This window comes from Pseudorca crassidens, chromosome 9 (assembly GCF_039906515.1).
Source record: "Pseudorca crassidens isolate mPseCra1 chromosome 9, mPseCra1.hap1, whole genome shotgun sequence".
In the NCBI taxonomy this organism is placed as follows: Eukaryota; Metazoa; Chordata; class Mammalia; order Artiodactyla; family Delphinidae; genus Pseudorca; species Pseudorca crassidens.
Window position 1 is genome coordinate 802,665 of NC_090304.1, and position 17,357 is coordinate 820,021.

Here is a 17,357-nt window from a genome sequence, read left to right on the forward strand (position 1 = left end):
TGGGGGGGACACAGGGTCTGGGTGAGACTGCCTGGGAGCACGAGGTGGGTGGAAGGGGCCCCGGCGGACCCTCCAGGCCTGCGCCAGTGGAGCCAGGTGTCAGGACAGTCCTGTGGGACGCTGCCCTGGGTCTGGCTGAGGGTCAACGGGGAGCCCCTGTGCCCCCCACCCCCGCCCTGGGGGCGCCTGCTGGGCTGGGCTTGTTCCCCACGGCTCCCTGCAAGTGAGTGGGGCTCCTGGAACCCCCGTCTGCTGGCATTGGAGCAGGTGGCTGGGACTTGCGGTTCTGAAGCTGCCACCCTCCCCAAACGCAGGGGCAGTGCTGAGCAGCCGGGGACAGGTGCCACCCTGGGCCACACCCCTCGGGCCACCTAGCGCGCCCAGGCTGCCCCCCCCCCCCCCCCCCCGCCGATCCTGGTGCTGAGGGGGTGGCCTTGGGTTGGGTGCCGTAGCACAGGGACCTGCTGAGGTGGGCAGGGCTTCTCGCCCCCAGCCCCCCAGCTGCCTGGCCAGGTCGGGTCAGGGGGCTAAGGCTTCCTGCAGCCCCCTCCCCCGAGCTGATCAAAGGGCTGTGTCCTAGGAGGGCGTGGAGGTCTCAGCTCACCATCTTGCCTGGCCTGGGGCCTCAGGATGGAGACCGTGGATGCCAGTGACGGACATGAAGCCCACCTGCTCACAGGTACAACCCTGTGCGGCCAGCACCTTAGAACATGCTTGTCCCCTGATCTGCCCCCATTCCCAGCCACAAATGACCGGCCCACATGGAGTTTTTGGGTTTTTCGTATCTGTCTGGCTTCCTTTGCTGAGCTTGCTTCCAAGGGTCCACCGCATGGACGTTAATACTGTCCAGTAGTAAGAATGCTCCTTTTATGGAAGCTACAGCTTATCGCGAAAAACACCACAGATGTTCACGCACTGTTTTTGTAGAGTTGTAGGTCTTTCTTTCTCTTGGATAAACCTCAGGGTCTATTTTAAACACCCCGGGAATGTGGGGAGCCCCCGGGGGCACAGGCACCTGCACCCACCCAGTGGCCACCCCAGTGCCCTGGACCTGGCATACCCAGGACCAGCCAGTGGGGCAGACTCAGAAAGCAACAGCGACCAGGGAGCAGGGCTGTGGAGGGGCCCCCGCAGAGCCCGCCTGGGTCTTGGTCTGCACAGTCAGAAGGCGTCATCATTTGAAAAAAACTTTTTGTCCAGAGACGTCCATGACTCCGTGATGTGGCGACTGCAAACACGGGATGAACGATGGGGCTGCCTAGGCCCCATGTGTGCACAGAGCAGGCCAGCAGGTGGCAGGGGCCCTGACGCCGGGAGATGCTGGACAGAAAGGAGCACGTGGGAGCATCGCCTCCGACGTGGGAGCATCGCCTCCGACTCGGGCGCCCTGCTTCCTCCTCCTTTGTCCTGAGGGGTTGGATGCGGCAGAGCTAGTCAGGCTGAGACAAGGATGGTGACACACGGGGCCAGAGCGGCTCCAGGAGGCCCCAGCCAAAGGCCACAGGCCAGGACAGGTGCCCTGGGGAAGCTGGAGAGCCACCAGGCTGCACTGGGACTCGGCTGGCTGGACAGCCACCTGGCATCCCCAGGACTGTCCGCCGCCCCTGCCAACCCAGCCCAGCCAGCCCCACTCAAGGCCTCCTTCCAAGTGGAACTCGGCTCCGTCACGTCCACCTTGAAACAGGCAGAGCAGCTGCAAAACCAGGCTCGGCCGTCAGGACCCGAGGCCACCTGGGCAGGGCCGTGTGTTGTATCCACAATTAAAAGTGTTTCTCAACATCAGAAGGGACGTGGTGACACTGCAGCATCCACCCCAAGGTCCATCCTGGCCTTAACACGGGGTCGCCATCACATTTGAAACCGTGCACTAGGCAAGGGTTAGGGTGAGAGCAGGTTCTTCAGCAGCAGCCAGCGGGCCCCTCCCCACCCAGCCCCCACCAACGCCCAAAGCCCTGGGGAGACCGCAGGGAGGCCTGGGAGGAGCCTCAGCACAGAAGCGGGACCCTGGGATCCCAGCCGGCAGCCACCCAGCTTCCAGGAAGGCTCAGCCTCTGCCCGCCCCCCCCCCCCCGCCAGGGTGAACAGGGACGGGCAGAGGAGCCAAGACCCCAGCCCGGACCCCACAGCCGACCCTCTGCGGGGCACTCAGAATGCTCGGGCCCTCGGCACTCCCCACCCCTCCCTGAGGAGACTCTGCAGGGTGGGGGCTCAGCCCTTCCCCCAGAGCCTTCACCCCTCAGGGAGGATCCTCAGAGCCCCCAGCAAGCCAGGCTGGGGTGTCGTGAAGACGGGGTTCCCGGAAGCCTGAGAGTCCAGCTGCCTCTGGGGACACCCGGGACATCTGGAGGTGGTGGCATCCGCTGGCGGGCTCAGTTCGGGGCCACCTCACTTCCTGCGAGACGGAGGCCAGGTCAAGGCAAAGGGGCCAGTCACAAGGCAGCGTCCCACCCGCCACCCAGGCCAAGGCCCCTCACCGGCTGCCACAGAGGAAGAGCAGGTTCTGCACGGCCGGGACGGTGGAGCTGGCGTTCTGGCCAGTGACCAGGTGGCGGTCCAGCACCACGTGCACGGCGTCAGGCTCGCTGGCTGCAGGAGACCCCCGGGGGCCCAGGCCTCAGGCCACGTGCTGGGCCAGCTCCCGAGACCCTCCCGCACCTGCCCTCCCAGGCCGGGGACTCGTGGTCAAGGGCTGGCCCCCGAGGTCCTTTGGACACTCAGCCCCTGCAGGCGGCCCTGGCCAGGGCCCCCACTCACCACTGAAGCAGGCCCCCGCGTCCTTCACGAAGTCCTCCACGACCAGCGGCAGGTGGGCGAAGCCGGGCGCCCGGACGAGCTCGTACACGGAAGGCTGCGGGGAAAGGGCACCCAGGCTCAGGGGGCCACGCCCGCCACGTGGGGGCTGCTGAGGGTGGAGGGCCCGCAGCAGGGGCCGGGGCTGAGGCTCTCCCGCCGTGGGGTGGCCTGAGGTGACAAGGCCACCGTAGGGCGGGAGCTGCCTGTCACCGCCTCGCCCAGCATCGGGGCACACGGGTGACCAGAAAGAGCCGGGCAGGTGACCTCAGGGCAGAGCCCTTCAACGAGCAGAAGGGCTGGGGGTCGAGCACAGAGCCACGCGAGGGGTGGTGACCAAGGTCCCCCCCAGAGGAGAGCCCCTGCCCCTCTCCTCCTGTCCTCTCCCAGCCACCGGCCAGGCCGGCCCCGTGCAGCCCCCGCACCTAGGCCTCAGTCCTCGCCCGGCAGATCCCCCCAGACCTGCCCCAGGACCCGGACTCTGGCTCCACGTCCAGCCGGGCCCTCTGCCCAAGTGGCGGCACCGCTTCCTGGACCCGAAAGGAGTGACATACTCAACAGGCATGAAACAAGGCCCCGAAGGGCCCCTGCTCCCCACCCCTGCCCCATGCTGGTAACCAAGAGCCCCAGCTGGGCAAATGACTGCTGCCCCCACCGGAGGGGACCCTGGGCCCCCCAGCAGGCCCCCAGCCAGTCCGCCTGCTCTCGATGCGTGTGCACATCTTCCGTACCCACCCACAGCCCAGCAGCCCTGCAGCACTCACCCCCGTGACGCTGTAGCCTTGGAACGCCCAGGACCTGTCCTCATTGGTGGCACAGCAGAGGGCGGCAACGCCGTGGCCCACAGCACAGATGGGCTCTGGAAGCAGGGCCAAGGCCAGAGTGAGGCACTGGAAGCCGCCCAGGCCCCTGCCAACATTTCCACTTCCCTGGCTCCCCTCCCCAGATACAACTCAGAACTAGGATTTGTTTAGAGCCCAGATCCCCTCAAGTCGTTCTCGTGGCCAAGAAACAGGTACAAGGAGGAAGTCGGGTGCCAGGCCACCTGTCACACCGGAGCGCCACCACCCTCTGCCCCGCAGAACCACCCGCCTGGCTCCAGGCCCCGACCTGGCCTCTAGGCACCGCGGGGCAGCCCGCCTGGGAGACGCCCCCTCTGAATGCGGCGGGGGGAGGCCCCTGGCTCCGAGGCTCCCTCTCAGGGCAGCCTGGCATGAGTGCGTTCCCACGGCTGAGGCGGCCCAGACAATCACTGCCTGGGGACAGGAGGCCCCGTTCCCACCAAGAGAGGACACGCCCTAACGAGCGTCCCAGCCCCATCGCAGCCACTTGCCCATCACCGCCAATGCCAGGCCAGGGCAGCGCGCCACGTCTCCACAGAGCAGAAGTCCTGCCAGCCTCCGAGCCCAAACCCCACCGGGAACAAAGCCAGCATCCTGCCTGCCCATCTGGGGGGGTAAGCATCCCAGCCACGAGCCCCCGAGGGAGCCAGGCAGAGGGACCACAGGGGCAGCGGCCTGATGGGCACAAAGTCGGGGAAGGAGGGATGGGGAAGGGATGCCCCTCCTGTGTGCGTGTGTGTGTGTGTGTGTGTACACATGCCGTCTAAACTTGTCCGCTCACTGGTCAGAATCATGGCTCTTCACACCTACCCTATCTGGCTCCTGAAATGACCAGGCATCTCCAGCAACAAAACCTGAACCCCACAGTCCATGGCCGTCACCTCCCACGCCCCTCACTGGGCATCTCCCCGCCTCTCCTCCCTGTTGGTGGAGCCCCGTTTCCCACGAATCTGCATACACACCCCAACCCCAGTCCTGGGGGCCACCTACTGCTCTCGGAGCGGAAGTGCTGCAGGATGCGAGCCAGGGACCCGCTGCTGGCCAGGTCAGCCAGGGCCCCAGGACAGCTGGGAATCAGGAGGGCGTGGTACCGGGCACCTGGCGGGAGACCACAGCCCAGTCAGTCACAGACAGCGAGGTCGCCAGCTGGGACCAGGCCCTACACGGCCACCAGCCCAGCTCCTCTCTGCTCCTGCCAGCCACTGTGTCACAGGATTGTGTCACTTACCCCCACGTGGGCTAAGGCTCCCGAGGCTCCCAACCACCTCTGTGTGCCCGCCAACTCCCTCCCCCAGCCCGAGCTGGAGAACTCTGGCCACGGGACGCAGGGCTGGACACGGCCCCGGATGGCCACAGTGCTTCGGGACAAGCCCCTGGATGCTCCAGGAACAGAGTGGGCGAGCGCTTTGGGGCCATGACCCCAGCTGGAACCACCCCCACCCAGACCCCCCAGGCCCCGCACCGTCGATGGACTCGAGCTTGGCGGGGCTGGCGTAGGCCTTGAGGCGGAAGTCCTGCACCCAGCGCGCGTTGCTCTCGTTCACGTCCACGAAGTCCATGGTCTTCCCCTGCGGGAGCCCAGCATGAGACGCCCCCGCTATTGGCTCAGGAAAATGCTGGCAAGGGCTGGGACTGACAGCAGTGCCTCGGGACAAAGGCACCCGACCACCCAGCCCCTCGGCTTCCTCGCCACACCCAGCCCCCTCCTGCCCCTGAGTGGCCTCAGTCTCCTGCCTCTAAAGTGGAAGCAAGTGTCCCACCCACCTCAGGGTGACCCTTGGTGCAGTGAGAAACACCTGCTGGGTCACTTCTGTGACCCTGAGTTCCACACCATCCAGGGCCGGGAAGTCCTCCCAATGGTAGGTCTGTGCCACCCTCACTCACACGTGACCAAAGGTCTCAGAAAATGGGGAAGAGAACTAGCTGGTGCCACCGGGGTCCCGGGCCCTCAGCCCAAGCTGGCTCCCGGCTCCTCCCAGGGGCTGGAACACTGTCCTGGAGGAGAGGGTGGCTGGACTTACCCCGGGGGTGGCCACCTGCAGATTGAAGGCGGCGCTGGCCAGTGTGAAGCAGTGGAGGAAGGACTGGGCTGACACGCCTGCGAGGAGATGCAGCCCGGTGGGTGCAGGGCTCCTTCCGGCCCCGGACCACCCTGGGGAGCAGCCCCGCACCCCATCTCACCCCGGGGCCCACCCCTCCCATGGCTGGGGTAGCAGCCCTAGCCCCCCTGGCCCCCCGAGGGGGGCTGTCTCCCCAGCCTGACCACTAAAGGCCTTTCCAGAAGGCAAACCCATGCATGAGGTTCCCTGACACTCTGCTTGTCTACGCACCGAACCACAGGGGCTGGGCACCAGCCCCATCCCCGATCGATCGCAGCCACAGAGGAGCGGCAGTGAGCGAGGCCTGTGGCCGTGGAGGTGGGGCCGCAGCACGTGTCAGCAGGAAGCGCGGTGCACAGGCCGGGGGGACGCTGGCTCCCTTCCTCACCGAGCTCGCGTATCCCGCCTACCGCCCCGGCCCCGGGGCTGCGTGCAGCCTCTTCTGCGCATGCCCAGTCCGAAGGCTCCCGGCCGCTGGGGGCTGAGGCCCCCCCACCAGAGACGCCTGCTTCTAAAGGGACGTGATCTGCATCCCTCCACCTTTATTTAGTCGAGGGACCCAATCCCGAAAACTCGCCTTCACCTTTATTCACTCTTACAAATTAATACACATTCATCGTAGAGTCCACAGATTGGGCAAAGACGGTCTCCCCAGTTCTGCCCAGTTCCTCCAGCCCTCCCGCCCCCACCTGCTCCGCCCCAGGCTCCCCTGAAGGGACTCTGGAGGGCCCGCTCGTCTTGCCCACGGAGCGCAGCCTTGTCAGAGCTGTGCCCCCACCCCATGTCCTCAGCATCCCTTCCCCGTGGCACAGTCAAGCCAGTGCGACCCCTCCTCACCCTTACTGCACTCCGACCAGCCACCTACGTCTTCAGGACTGAACCCCACTCTCGATGGCTCACCCTTGAACTCCCCATGCGGGAGGGGGGCGTCCCTCAGTTCCTCCATCCCTCATTCTGGGGACAGCTCAGGGGCCCTGGGGCTCAGCACACTGTGACCCCATGACCCGCGGTCCTCACTCCCTCGCCCACCTGGGCAGCTACAGAAGTCAAGGCGGGAACAGACTCGGACCCTTGGTCCCAACCCTGGTTCTCCACCTCCCGCCGTTCGACCTCGGGCTCATCACTCCTCTGCGATGCAGGCAGCAAGGGGAGGACCCAGGAAGTGCGCCAGCCACCCTCACCGGCTCGTTCCTCCCCTGCTGACCCTGAGCACCCGGGGGCCTTGGGCGAGAACCGGGCCCCACCAGCCACGGCGCCCGCGAGCCCATCGGACTCGTCCCTTCCCCACCCTCGTCCTCCGGGCCGTGTGCCGGGCCGGCGGGCAGCGGGGAGGGTGCGGGGAGGAGACACCACTGCCCTCGCCGCCCCGCCTCCCCGGCTCCCCCAGAGCGGCGGCCCGGCGTACTGACCAGACCCGCGGCGGGCCGCCATCCCCGGTCCTCGGCCCGGGCGGAAGCACTCGCAGCGGACGACCCCCGGCCCCGCCCGCCCCGCCCTCTCGAGCCTCACCTTCGGCGGCGCCGCTGGCCACGAGGAGGCAGGCTGGCCGGCTCGGGAGCCGCTCGGACGCCATGGGCCCAGCCACGGCCTGTGCGGCCTGCGCGTGCGCGGAGCGTGCCAGGGGCAAGGTCAAGGGCCGCGGCGGCCTGGGGGCTGGGCTGAGCCGCGCCGGGCGCATGCGCCATCCCGCCTCCCGCCCCGCCTTTCCCTCCCAGCCCTGGTCCGGGTCGGAGTCCAGGTCAAGGTCCGCCCGGGCCACTCCTCTGACGCCGTCCGCCTCGTGGCCCAGGCGGGCCCGCAGAGAGGTCTGAGCTTGGGCGCGGGGCCGCAGGAGAGGCCTCCGAGGGTCTTCTCGGGCCAGATCCCTCAGCAGCCCTGAGCAGCCCCCTGGCCCGACTCCTAACCGCGGTCAGGAGCACAGTTCATTCCCCTGCCCAAGCCCAGTCCAGGGCCGCGCAGGCCAGCCTGCGAGGGTACGGGTCCCACGTGGCATGTGGAGTTGGGAGGCGCACCCGGCACAGAGGCAGCGGTGCTGGCATGGGGCCTCACAAGCCAGAAGCCTCATTCTGGGTCTGGCAGTGGCCTGCCTCTCCGTGTCTGCCCCCGGGTCCAGTGGGGAGGACGCACACAAGATGACCTGTCATGGTGACTGGGGTGCCCCCCAGGTGGGGTTGCAGTCTCGCTGCCCCTTCCTGAGTGGGTTCCCATCCCAGGGGGCGGCCCCTGTCCCTCACATCCCACCCCCAGCGTTTGAGGTGGGGCCTGTCACTCAGGCCTGGCCTCGGGGCCCACACCTGGGCCAGGTGGCCGTGCACACCCGGGGGTGATGGCGGCTGCTGCAGGGGAGCGACTGGCAGGTGACTCCTCCTCTCAGAGCAGATGCAGGAGGGCCTGGGGACCAGACAGATCTGCAGCCAGCAGCCCAGGCCTGGTGACTGTCTCCTGGGAAGGATCTAGACCTGAGAGGTTGGGGCTCCCCCTTCAGAGCCCCCACCCGTCCTGCTGAGCCTCATCCCACAGCTCTTGCCCTGGGTCACACCTGAGGTGTAGGCTCACCCACCTCCCCCTGGCATCATCTACATGCTATTCAGGTACCTCCTTGTCCAATAGCGCCTGGGTGGGGCAGGTGAAGGTGGGGGAGGCCTGGGGGCTGGGCACAGGGGCTCTGCTGTTGGGGGTTGTGACACCCTTGAACCTGGGTTCTTGCACTTGTTTGGGACCCTGAGGCACAAGGTACGTGGGGATCACAAGGTCCTGTTGTCCTGCACCAGCATTTCATTCCTGTCTCTGGAACTTGCTCACCCTGGAAGCCAAGGCTGGGTGAGTGGGGGGCCATTCCTGGGGGGCTTGCTGACCAGTGCTTCAGGTCACCCCTGCTTTTGCTCCCCTGGCAACTTCCTCTTTTCAGAGCACGCCTGAGCCTTTCCCTGGGGGCCTTTGCACCCCCTACCTCTGGAATGCTGGAGTGCCTCTCTGCCCGTCAAACTCCTAACCATCCGTCAAAGCCCATGGGCACTAAGGCACTGTCTACCCAGTTCTCCCGTTCTGAGAACACCCCATGCAAGGACTGCCCTGAGTGCCCCTTTGCTAGCTCAACCTGACTGCCCAGTGGGCCTCCCATATAAGGACTTGGGGTTGGGGCTCTCTCAGGGTGGGTGTGTCACGGGCAGGCCAGCTACCAGGCAGCGGGCAGAGTGGCCATGTCGCAGGCCCAGGATGCATCCCTCTTCCCAGCAGGGCTAAGGCCCCTCAGCTCCAGGTTCTCTTTTGGCCGAGGCTGGGCAGGGTGGATCCAGAGACTTAGACCTCAAGCACCTGTGGGTTATGCAGACCCTGCACCAGCCCCTAAAGGCTGGGGCGTCTGAGGCCAGGGCAGCGGGCTGGGCACAGGGTCCCTCTGCCTCGGGTGGGACTTCAGCAGTACTGTTGAGAGGACAGATCAGCTGGTTCCACTGTCTGACCCCAGGCTGCCAGGGCCTGGCTGGAGAACATCAGGCAGTTGGACAGGCAGTGGCGATCTGTGGCCTGGAGTGGGGTGATGTGACAGGGAGGTGGGTTCTGTCTCAAGCTGGCCCATCCCAATGCCCAGGACATCAGGACAGGAAGCAGCGGTCACCTGGGAGGATCCAGAGGAGGGTCTGCATGGGGTTCCCCTCAGACACACCTCCGGGTACCACTGGGCTGAAGGCGGGGCCGACTTACACCCAGGCTTTTTGTTCCCATGTGCCGGGGTGGATCCCAGGGACGTTCCCTCAGCGCCCTCTGCAACACACAGGTGTGCACTTCTCTCCTGCCGGGACAGGTGCCTGATGCCGGGGCCGGGGGGCGGGGGCCGTGGCGTGTGGACGTGGTGCGGCTTTCGCTCTTCTCAGCAGCCCTCGGACAGCCAGCACCGGCTCCGGGGGCCGAAGGCACCAGACAGGAAGCCCAGGCACGGCAGGACCAGTCACTGGGGCGCAGGGAGCCTCTGCCTGCCTGGCCCTGGGACCTCCCTGAGGTCAGGGAGCCTCGGGGCCAGGGGTGCGCTGAAGGCCCAGGAATCAGAGAGGCCTGATGCAGCAGCCAGGGGGAGGGTCCGCAGCAGCGAGCCGCCCGCACCTCTGCCCTCAGCAGGCCTCGGTTGTTCTGCCCTGCTGGAGGAAGAGCATTTCCAAAGGCCCCTACCTGGCCATGCCCATATCTGCGGAGGGCAGGATCCTGAGGCATTGGCATCCCCACCCCCGGGCACACGGAGGATGCGTGCCACGGTGGGGTCCCCAAAGGGAAGTTACTCTCGGGAGAGGAGAGGGTGCTAGAGAGGAAAGCACACTGGACCCCTACACTTTTTGCGTCCCTATACGGTGACCCCACGTGTGACACAGCTTATCCTAGCAGCCCCTCCCTCAGTGCCCAGCCCACTGGGGCCTCCGTCCCTGGAGACGCTGCTGCCATCTGAGTTCTCCTGGTTTTCAGGTGTCCTTGTAAGTTCGAGTGGGATTTACAGTGTGTACTCTTTATACACTAAATACTTTTTATAGCTGGTATTTTGTTTAGACCTTAAAAGTAGTTCTGGGATTTCCCTGGTGGTCCAGTGGTTAAGCATCTGCCTTCCAATGCAGGGGATTCGGGTTCGATCCCTCGTCAGGGAACTAAGATCCCACGTGCCGCGGGGCAACTAAGCCCGCACATCACAACCACCGAGCCCGTGGCCTCTGGAGCCTGCACGCTGCAACTAAGACCCGATGCAGCCAAATAAACAAACAAATAAATAAATAAATATAAAAGCAGTTCTGTAACAAAAGTAACTTAAGTTAGCCTGGGCATCCCCAAGAGGTTGTTTTTGTTTGTTTGTTTGTTTTGGTTTGTTTTTCTCATTTTGGAAGCATGCCTACATTCCTCAAGCTTAGAGATGCTATGAACGAGAAGCTGAGCCTCAGAAGAAACAGGAGATGGTTACAAAGTGATATCACAAAACTACAGTGTGGCCTTGTGGCAGGTGCAGGCAGACCCAGGCTCAGGATAGGCCCTGGCTGTGTGGGAAGTGACAGCAGGAGACAGAGTCACCGTGGGGCTAGGGGGACCGTCCACTGCCTGTTGCTGGCTCATCACACCTGCTGGTGAGAAAGAAAGACCACAAGCTCTCCAGCTTACTCCACACAAAACCTAAGGTCCAGATGCATTAAAGGCCTAAACGTGCGTAAATGCCAAGAGTATTAGACTACAACAAGGGAGAACACCCTTGTAACCGAGGCTCCAAAAGCTTGCATGGTAAAGAGAGCAACAGTTCCGTGTGACGAGCTGAGATTTTGGAAGTTCTAGATGCAGGAAACAGTGAGGTGTAAGCCAGCCACTGCATGCAGATAGCGCCATGTGATGAAGGCTTGCAGTATAAAACACATGAAGAGGACTTCGCTGGTGGCGCAGTGGTTAAGAATCCGCCTGCCAATGCAGGGGACACGGGTTCGCGCCCTGGTCCGGGAGGATCCCACATGCCGCAGAGCAGCTTAAGCCCGTGAGCCACAACTACTGAGCCTGCGAGCCACAACTACCGAGCCCGCACGCCTAGAGCCCGTGCTCCACAACAAAGAGAAGCCACTGCAATGAGAAGCCTGCGCGCCGCAGCGAAGAGTAGCCCCCGCTCGCCGCAACTAGAGGAGGCCCGCGCGCGGCAACCAAGACCCAATACAGCCAAAAATAAATAAATAAAATCTTAAAAAAAAAAGTCAGAAAAGGCAAGGCCCAGATGGCCAAGAACCTGGTGAAAAGTAGCAGTTGGATCAGTGCAAACAGAAACAACCAGAAGTGGCCAGCTTCCCCTGTTCAGACGGACAGGGGAATTTACTTATATTTGGCTGTGTTGGGTCTTTGTTGCTGTGCGCGGACTTTCTCTAGTTGCAGCGAGGGGTGGCTACTCTTCGTTGCGGTGCGCGGGCTTCTCACCGCGGTGGCTTCTTGTGTTGCAGAGCGTGGGCTCTAGACGCATGGGCTTCAGTAGTTGTGGCTTGCGGGCTCAGTAGTTGTGGCTCGCGGGCTCTAGAGTGCAGGCTCAGTAGTTGTGGCGCGTGGGCTTAGTTGTTCCGCGGCATGCGGGATCTTCCCGGACCAGGGCGCGAACCCGTGTCCCCTGCACTGGCAGGCAGATACTTAACCACTGCGCCACCAGGGAAGTCCCCAGATGGGCTTTAAAACCTTGAGTGCTTCACCTGCTCCTGTGTCACCAAGGGAGGGGAGCTCTGCTCTCGTGGCTGACCCATGGGCACGAGACAGGGCAGCCGAGTTTAAGGTGCATACCCAGTGTGGCCTACCTCTGGGTGAGTCCCAGGAGAACCGCAGGGAGGGCCTCAGGTGTGCACACACCCGTGTTCACAGCAGCCTTACAGGAAGAGGCAGCCCAGTGCCCATCAGCGAATGACGGACACACAAAAGGTGGTCCATGCATATAATGGGATAGTCAGCCTTAAAAGGAAGGAGATCCTGACACAGGCTACAACATGGATGAAGCTTGGGGACATTATGCTCAGTGAATAAGCCAGACACAGAAGGACAAATCCTGTCTGATTCCACTCACATGACGTCCCCAGAGTCGTCATTCACAGAGACAGAAAGTAGATGGTGAGGGCGGGGGGGGGGGTGGGGGTGGGGGGGAGGGAATGAGGAGTGAGTGTTTAATGGGGGCAGACTGTCAGTTTGGGACGATGAATGATTTCCGGAGGCAGATGGTGTGATGCTAGCACAGCAGTGTGGATGTGATTAATCACATCCACACTGCTGTGCTAGCATCACACCATCTGCCTCCGGAAATCATTCATCGTCCCAAACTGACAGTCTGCCCCATTAAACACTCACTCCTCATTCCCTCCCCCCCACCCCCACCCCCCCCCCCGCCCTCACGGGCGGGGATCTACTGTTTGTCTAAGTGAAAATTCTGAAACAATCTAAATATCCTTTAATAGAGAATCGAGGGGGCTTCCCTGGTGGCACAGTGGTTGGGAGTCCGCCTGCCGATGCAGGGGACACGGGTTCGTGCCCCGGTCCAGGAGGATCCCACATGCCACGGAGCGGCTGGGCCCGTGAGCCATGGCCGCTGAGCCTGCGCGTCCGGAGCCTGTGCTCCGCGACGGGAGAGGCCACAACAGTGAGAGGCCCGCGTACCGCAAAAAACAAACAAACAAACAGAGAATGGAGAAGTAAAATGAGGCAGCAACACGGGGAGAACATCACCGCATCGAGAGGAGCGAGCCCTGGGTGTCCAGCTGAAGGTGACAGATCTCACCTTCACAGGCACCTCCGTCCCGCCCCAAGTCCCCTAAAATGGCAGAAGGATTTTCGTTTGTTTGCATTTTAGGTGCAAGCAGAACACAGAGAAGGGGCGAGGGGCCTGGCTGGCTGGAGAAGGTAGGCAAGCCCCGGTGCCTGTGGGGCCGGCGGGCTGGAGGCTGCGGGTGTGGGCACCGTCCGCCTGCTCTCTGTGGCCAAGCTCAGGCCAGATGGCTCAGGGCAAGGGTGTCAGGTCTGTTTGGAGTGTGTTCACTCCAAGGAAGGGCTCTGGACTTGTCTGGGCCTGAGGTATGGGTGCACCAATGGGGGATGAGTACCTGGAAAAGAAGGGAGGGACGTGCCCCCAACCAGCTTGAGGAAGTCCGTGGGGCCCAGGGTGACAAAGCCCGCAGAGCACTTCTGGAGCCCAGGGGGCCTTCCTCCCCACGAGCCCACGCCCGCGCGACTCCCCCAGTTGGACACCTGGCCAGGGTGGGCAGCGAGCTGTGGGTGGAAGGTGATAAGAGGAGGGACCCCCCTCCCTGCAGCGACCTCCCCACCCCCCTGGAGTGGTGAGCTCACTGCAGAGAGGGGTCGAGAAAGCGCCCCCAGCTGGAGAGGACGACTGAGGGCCAAGGTCCCCATTCCCCTCCCAACGTGGCTCCAGGACAGCTCGACCCCATGCTGTGGCCGGCAGCCTGGGCCTGGGGGCGGGTCCTGCAGCCCCTGGGTGTCCATCTAGCGTCAGGGCCTGCAGGAAGGCCTGGCTGTGGCTGTCTGGGAGGGGCCAGGCCCTGGGCGGGGCTGTGGGTAGAGCTCACCAGGATCGAGGGCACGGAGGTGGCAGGAAGGGCTGGTGAGGGGCACCTGGGGGTCCCTGTCCCTCCCTGGAAGGCCCTCGGTGTGGATACATGACACCCCACACACCCAGACAGGCAGCCCCAGCCTGTCCCGGCCGCGTGCAGGTGAGGACGCCAGCCCAGCCTTTAGATAATTAGTTTATTTCAGACTCGGCCTCCACTCAGGCCTGGGGTTCCAGTGGCCAGCTGGCCAGGCAAGGGCACATCGGGCTCCCACAGTGCCCACTGCCACCGTGCCGTGGGCCCAGCAACGCATGGTCTCCCTGCAGGCACAATGAGGCAGCGGACGTGGGTGACGGGCACCCGCCAAGCGGTTCTACTCTACCTGTGTTATTGCATGTATACGCTTGTTAGAGCCCGAGGACGCTGGGTGAGGCAGGAGGCGCCGTCTGTGGGGGGCTAGGCCGGCACAGCCGCCTCCCTGCCAAGCTCTCAGCTGCCCGCAGGACAACTGCCGCATGGTGGGATGGGGGTCAGGGCGGGAAATGTGGGGCCCAGCTAGAAGGTCAACTTGGGGAGCCCCCTCCCGACACCAGCCTTCGGGCTGTCTGTCCACCCAGCCAGGGCTCGGGTGACCGGGCAAGTGGCTCGGAAACTCCGCCCGTGTGGCCGCCCGCCTGAGGCCAGCCCCCCGGAGTCAGCCCACCCAGATGAACGCCCCACCCCAAGTTGCAAGCAAAGAGCAGAAATGGGGAGAGTGAGACAGCCACACCCTTTAATGTCCCCACGCGGGCTGCACCCAGGTCAGAACCCATCCCAGACCCCTGCCCAGCCCTGGGGGCACCCACCCTGGGGGCTCATTGGGAAGTTGCTGCCAGGAAGCCCGCAGAACCACTGGGGCCCTTGGGACAGGCTGGCACGCTTGGGCAGGCGGGCCACATTCAGCCCACTCCTTCCTCCGCCCTCAGGTGCCCTGGTCCAGCCTAAGCCGCCACCCTGTCAGGGCTCCAACCGTGCTGCTCTGTAACCCACAGAGCCAGGGCTCCTTCTGCCCCCAGGTTCAAAGGGGAAAGTGCTGGGGACTGACCGACCGAGGGGGCTTGGTTTCCACTGCTGGCAGGGGGCCTGTCCCTCTCTCTCTTCCTCTGCGTGTATATGGGGGGTACACAAGTATATGTATTACGTATGTATAGATAGCTGTGTGTGAACTTGGCATGCACTAGATTCCCGAGGTCTGTACAGGAAGTGGCTGTGCCCCTGCCTGGGCACCAGCCATCATTTTTTTCGGACCAGGAAGGCCACACCGAGAATCAGGGCTGCAGCTGCCACAGCCATGCCCCCAGCCACAAACAGGGGGGTCAAGTTCTCGAAAGGGCAGGGGCCTTTGCCCCCTGGGCCCCCGTTGGGGGCCTCGCCCTCCTCAGCCCCATCCCCAGGGCCCTTGGGCTCGGGTGCTGCATCGGGGCTGCTGGGGGCTGCGGGGGTCGGCTTCAGGTTGCTGTGGTTGTTGAGGAGGGCAGGGTCTGCCTTGGCCGGGGTCTTCTTGGCAGGCGGCAGGGTGGGGGCCGCTGGAGGCTCCTGCTTCTCCACTTGGGCCTCCTTCTTCCCTGGCTTAGCCGAGGGGGCTTTCCCGTCCGCGGCGGTGGGCGCTCGGGCCTCAGCAGCAGCCTTGGTGTCGGCCTTTGGGCTGCTGGTCGACTTCCCTCTGGACTCCATGGTGGGTGTGCTGGCGGGCTGCACGGGGCGTGCGTGGACAGGCAGGTGTCTAGACCGCAGCAGCTCAGGACAGCTCACCTCTGGGCATCCTATGAGCCTGGGGGGTGGGGGAGACCCAACGAGGCTGGGACAAGAGACTTGGCGTCCTGTCCAGCTCCCAGCTCCTTGTCCCTATAGAGACCCTGCTCAGTTCTCTGGACCCTCTTCTTCCAGGGCTCAGCCTCCGTCCGGCTTCACCCACCTTCTGAAAAGCCCCTCCAAGCACACAAGCAGGGGCTGTGGGCCCCCTCTGGGCTGGGGTGTCGGGATGAGACCAGCCAGAGGCTTCAGTTTCCTCATCTGTGACACGGTCTTGCCCACATGTGTGCCGTGTCCATCACGCTGACCCAGGGTGGGAAAGAGAGCCCACCCAGCCCTGAGAAGGGTGTGCAGTCACAGGAGGTGGACAGCAGCCCCGTGGGCCTGGGCAGAACTGACTGCATACCCTTCTCAGGGCTGGGTGGGCTGGGGGGGAGGCAGTGCAGGGTGGGAGCCCAGAGTCTGGGCTCTTGCGCCTTGGTGGGGTAGGAATGGGCCCCAGGCCGCCAGGACCTGGATGTGACAAAACCAGGGTGTCTTCTCAGAAGGCTGGAGAAGGCAGGGTGGCAGTGACAGGCCTGTGCCTCCCAGCCAGCCATCTACTCCCCCCAGCGCCGGGCACCCACCCCCATGACCGGCCTTGCCTGCTCCGGCCTAAGAGCAGGGAGTCCTCCGTGACCCTGAGGCCACGCCTGCCTCTGGGAGTGGAGGGAATCCCTGGTGTGAGTCTGGGGTCGGCAGGCGCCCTGTCATCAGCCTCAGCACCCCCGAATCTGGGCCAGGCAGAGGATGGGGGCTCTGGGCTGTAGGGAAGGCCTGGCCCAGATCCTCAATGTTTGGGGAGGGCAGGGGGACTGGGGGCCTCGTCACTCTGGACCTGAGTCTTCCCGCCCTGGACACCCGGACACCGGCGGTCCGCCGCTTCTCCAGGAGGTTGAGAACTCCCACCTCAACCCTCAGGGAGAGGGAGCCTGCGTGGGGGGTGGCAGCCCCAGGTCCCCACCCTGGCAATGCACACTAACCACAGTGAAGGTCGCCTGAAGGTCACGGCGTGATGTGGGTGTCCTGATGAGAGGCCCAGCTGCTGTCCTACTTCCCGGGGAACCCCAGCAGCCCCTCACCCCTGCCACTCTGGAGGGGCACCCAGCTGCTGGGCATCAAGTTTGCAAAGGGCATGGGGTCCACTCTCCACCTCCCCCAGACCCTTGGTTATTTCTGGCTCATACTAACGTCACCCGGCTACCCCTCCCCCTGCAGGCCGCTGTGCCCAAGAGAGCAAGGGCCCCGGAGGGCCCCCGGTGACCTTCATAGCGGAGAACCGCTGCTTCTTCCTGCGGGGCCCAACGCCCCCACCCCACCCCAGACCCCAGGCCGCGGAGTCGCCGCCGCCTTACGCTGCTGCTCCCGGCGCTCCCACCTCGGCGCAGCGCGCTCTCCGCGGGACCACGGCGGGCGGCGGGCGGCGGGCGGCGGGCGGAGGGCGGAGGGCGGCGGGCGGCGGCTGCGGAGGAAGGACTGGGAGTTTCCCACAATGCACTGCTTCCGGCGCAGGAAGGGGGGCGGGACCGCATCAGCGCCGGCCCCGCCCACCTGCTCTCGGCCACCACAGCGCCCCGAGCTGGCTGAGACCTCTGGGGCCCCCAAACCCAGCTCCGCTTTTGATCCCAAGGGCAGCTTAGAGTCAGGGAGGTGAGGGGCTGAGGCTGGCAACCCCATCCCAGACTGTGAGGGAGTCAGGAGGCCACTCCGCCCAGGACCCCCTCCAGCCAGTGTGCCCGTCAGTGGGTGGGCAGACG

The 17,357-nt window shown here is 64.4% G+C and overlaps 2 protein-coding genes across 6 annotated transcripts; both read right to left on the reverse strand.

The window, feature by feature from the left end:
* Positions 1 to 918: 918 nt before the first annotated feature.
* Positions 919 to 7,396, reverse strand: GATD1 (glutamine amidotransferase class 1 domain containing 1). 3 transcript variants are annotated; one of them, XM_067747805.1, is made up of 8 exons: positions 7,241 to 7,396; positions 5,654 to 5,730; positions 5,095 to 5,200; positions 4,623 to 4,730; positions 3,555 to 3,649; positions 2,755 to 2,848; positions 2,475 to 2,586; positions 919 to 2,392 (listed from the first exon to the last, which is right to left on the reverse strand). In XM_067747805.1, exons 1-8 carry the CDS (start codon positions 7,302 to 7,304, stop codon positions 2,386 to 2,388), a joined length of 663 nt encoding a protein of 220 aa, XP_067603906.1. In that variant the 5' UTR covers positions 7,305 to 7,396; the 3' UTR covers positions 919 to 2,385. The 3 variants fall into 3 exon arrangements, with proteins under 3 accessions (XP_067603906.1, XP_067603908.1, XP_067603907.1); XM_067747807.1 differs by lacking the exon at positions 7,241 to 7,396 and adding an exon at positions 7,141 to 7,169; XM_067747806.1 differs by lacking the exon at positions 919 to 2,392 and having other exon boundaries at positions 2,471 to 2,586.
* A 7,124-nt stretch (positions 7,397 to 14,520) lies between these two features.
* CEND1 (cell cycle exit and neuronal differentiation 1) lies at positions 14,521 to 17,082 on the reverse strand. Of its 3 annotated transcripts, none has more exons than XM_067747809.1 (2): positions 16,979 to 17,082; positions 14,521 to 15,580 (listed from the first exon to the last, which is right to left on the reverse strand). In XM_067747809.1, exon 2 carries the CDS (start codon positions 15,481 to 15,483, stop codon positions 15,043 to 15,045), a length of 441 nt encoding a protein of 146 aa, XP_067603910.1. In that variant the 5' UTR covers positions 15,484 to 15,580; positions 16,979 to 17,082; the 3' UTR covers positions 14,521 to 15,042. The 3 variants fall into 3 exon arrangements, with proteins under 3 accessions (XP_067603910.1, XP_067603909.1, XP_067603911.1); XM_067747808.1 differs by having other exon boundaries at positions 16,956 to 17,082; XM_067747810.1 differs by lacking the exon at positions 16,979 to 17,082 and adding an exon at positions 16,584 to 16,904.
* Between the last annotated feature and the right edge of the window lie 275 nt (positions 17,083 to 17,357).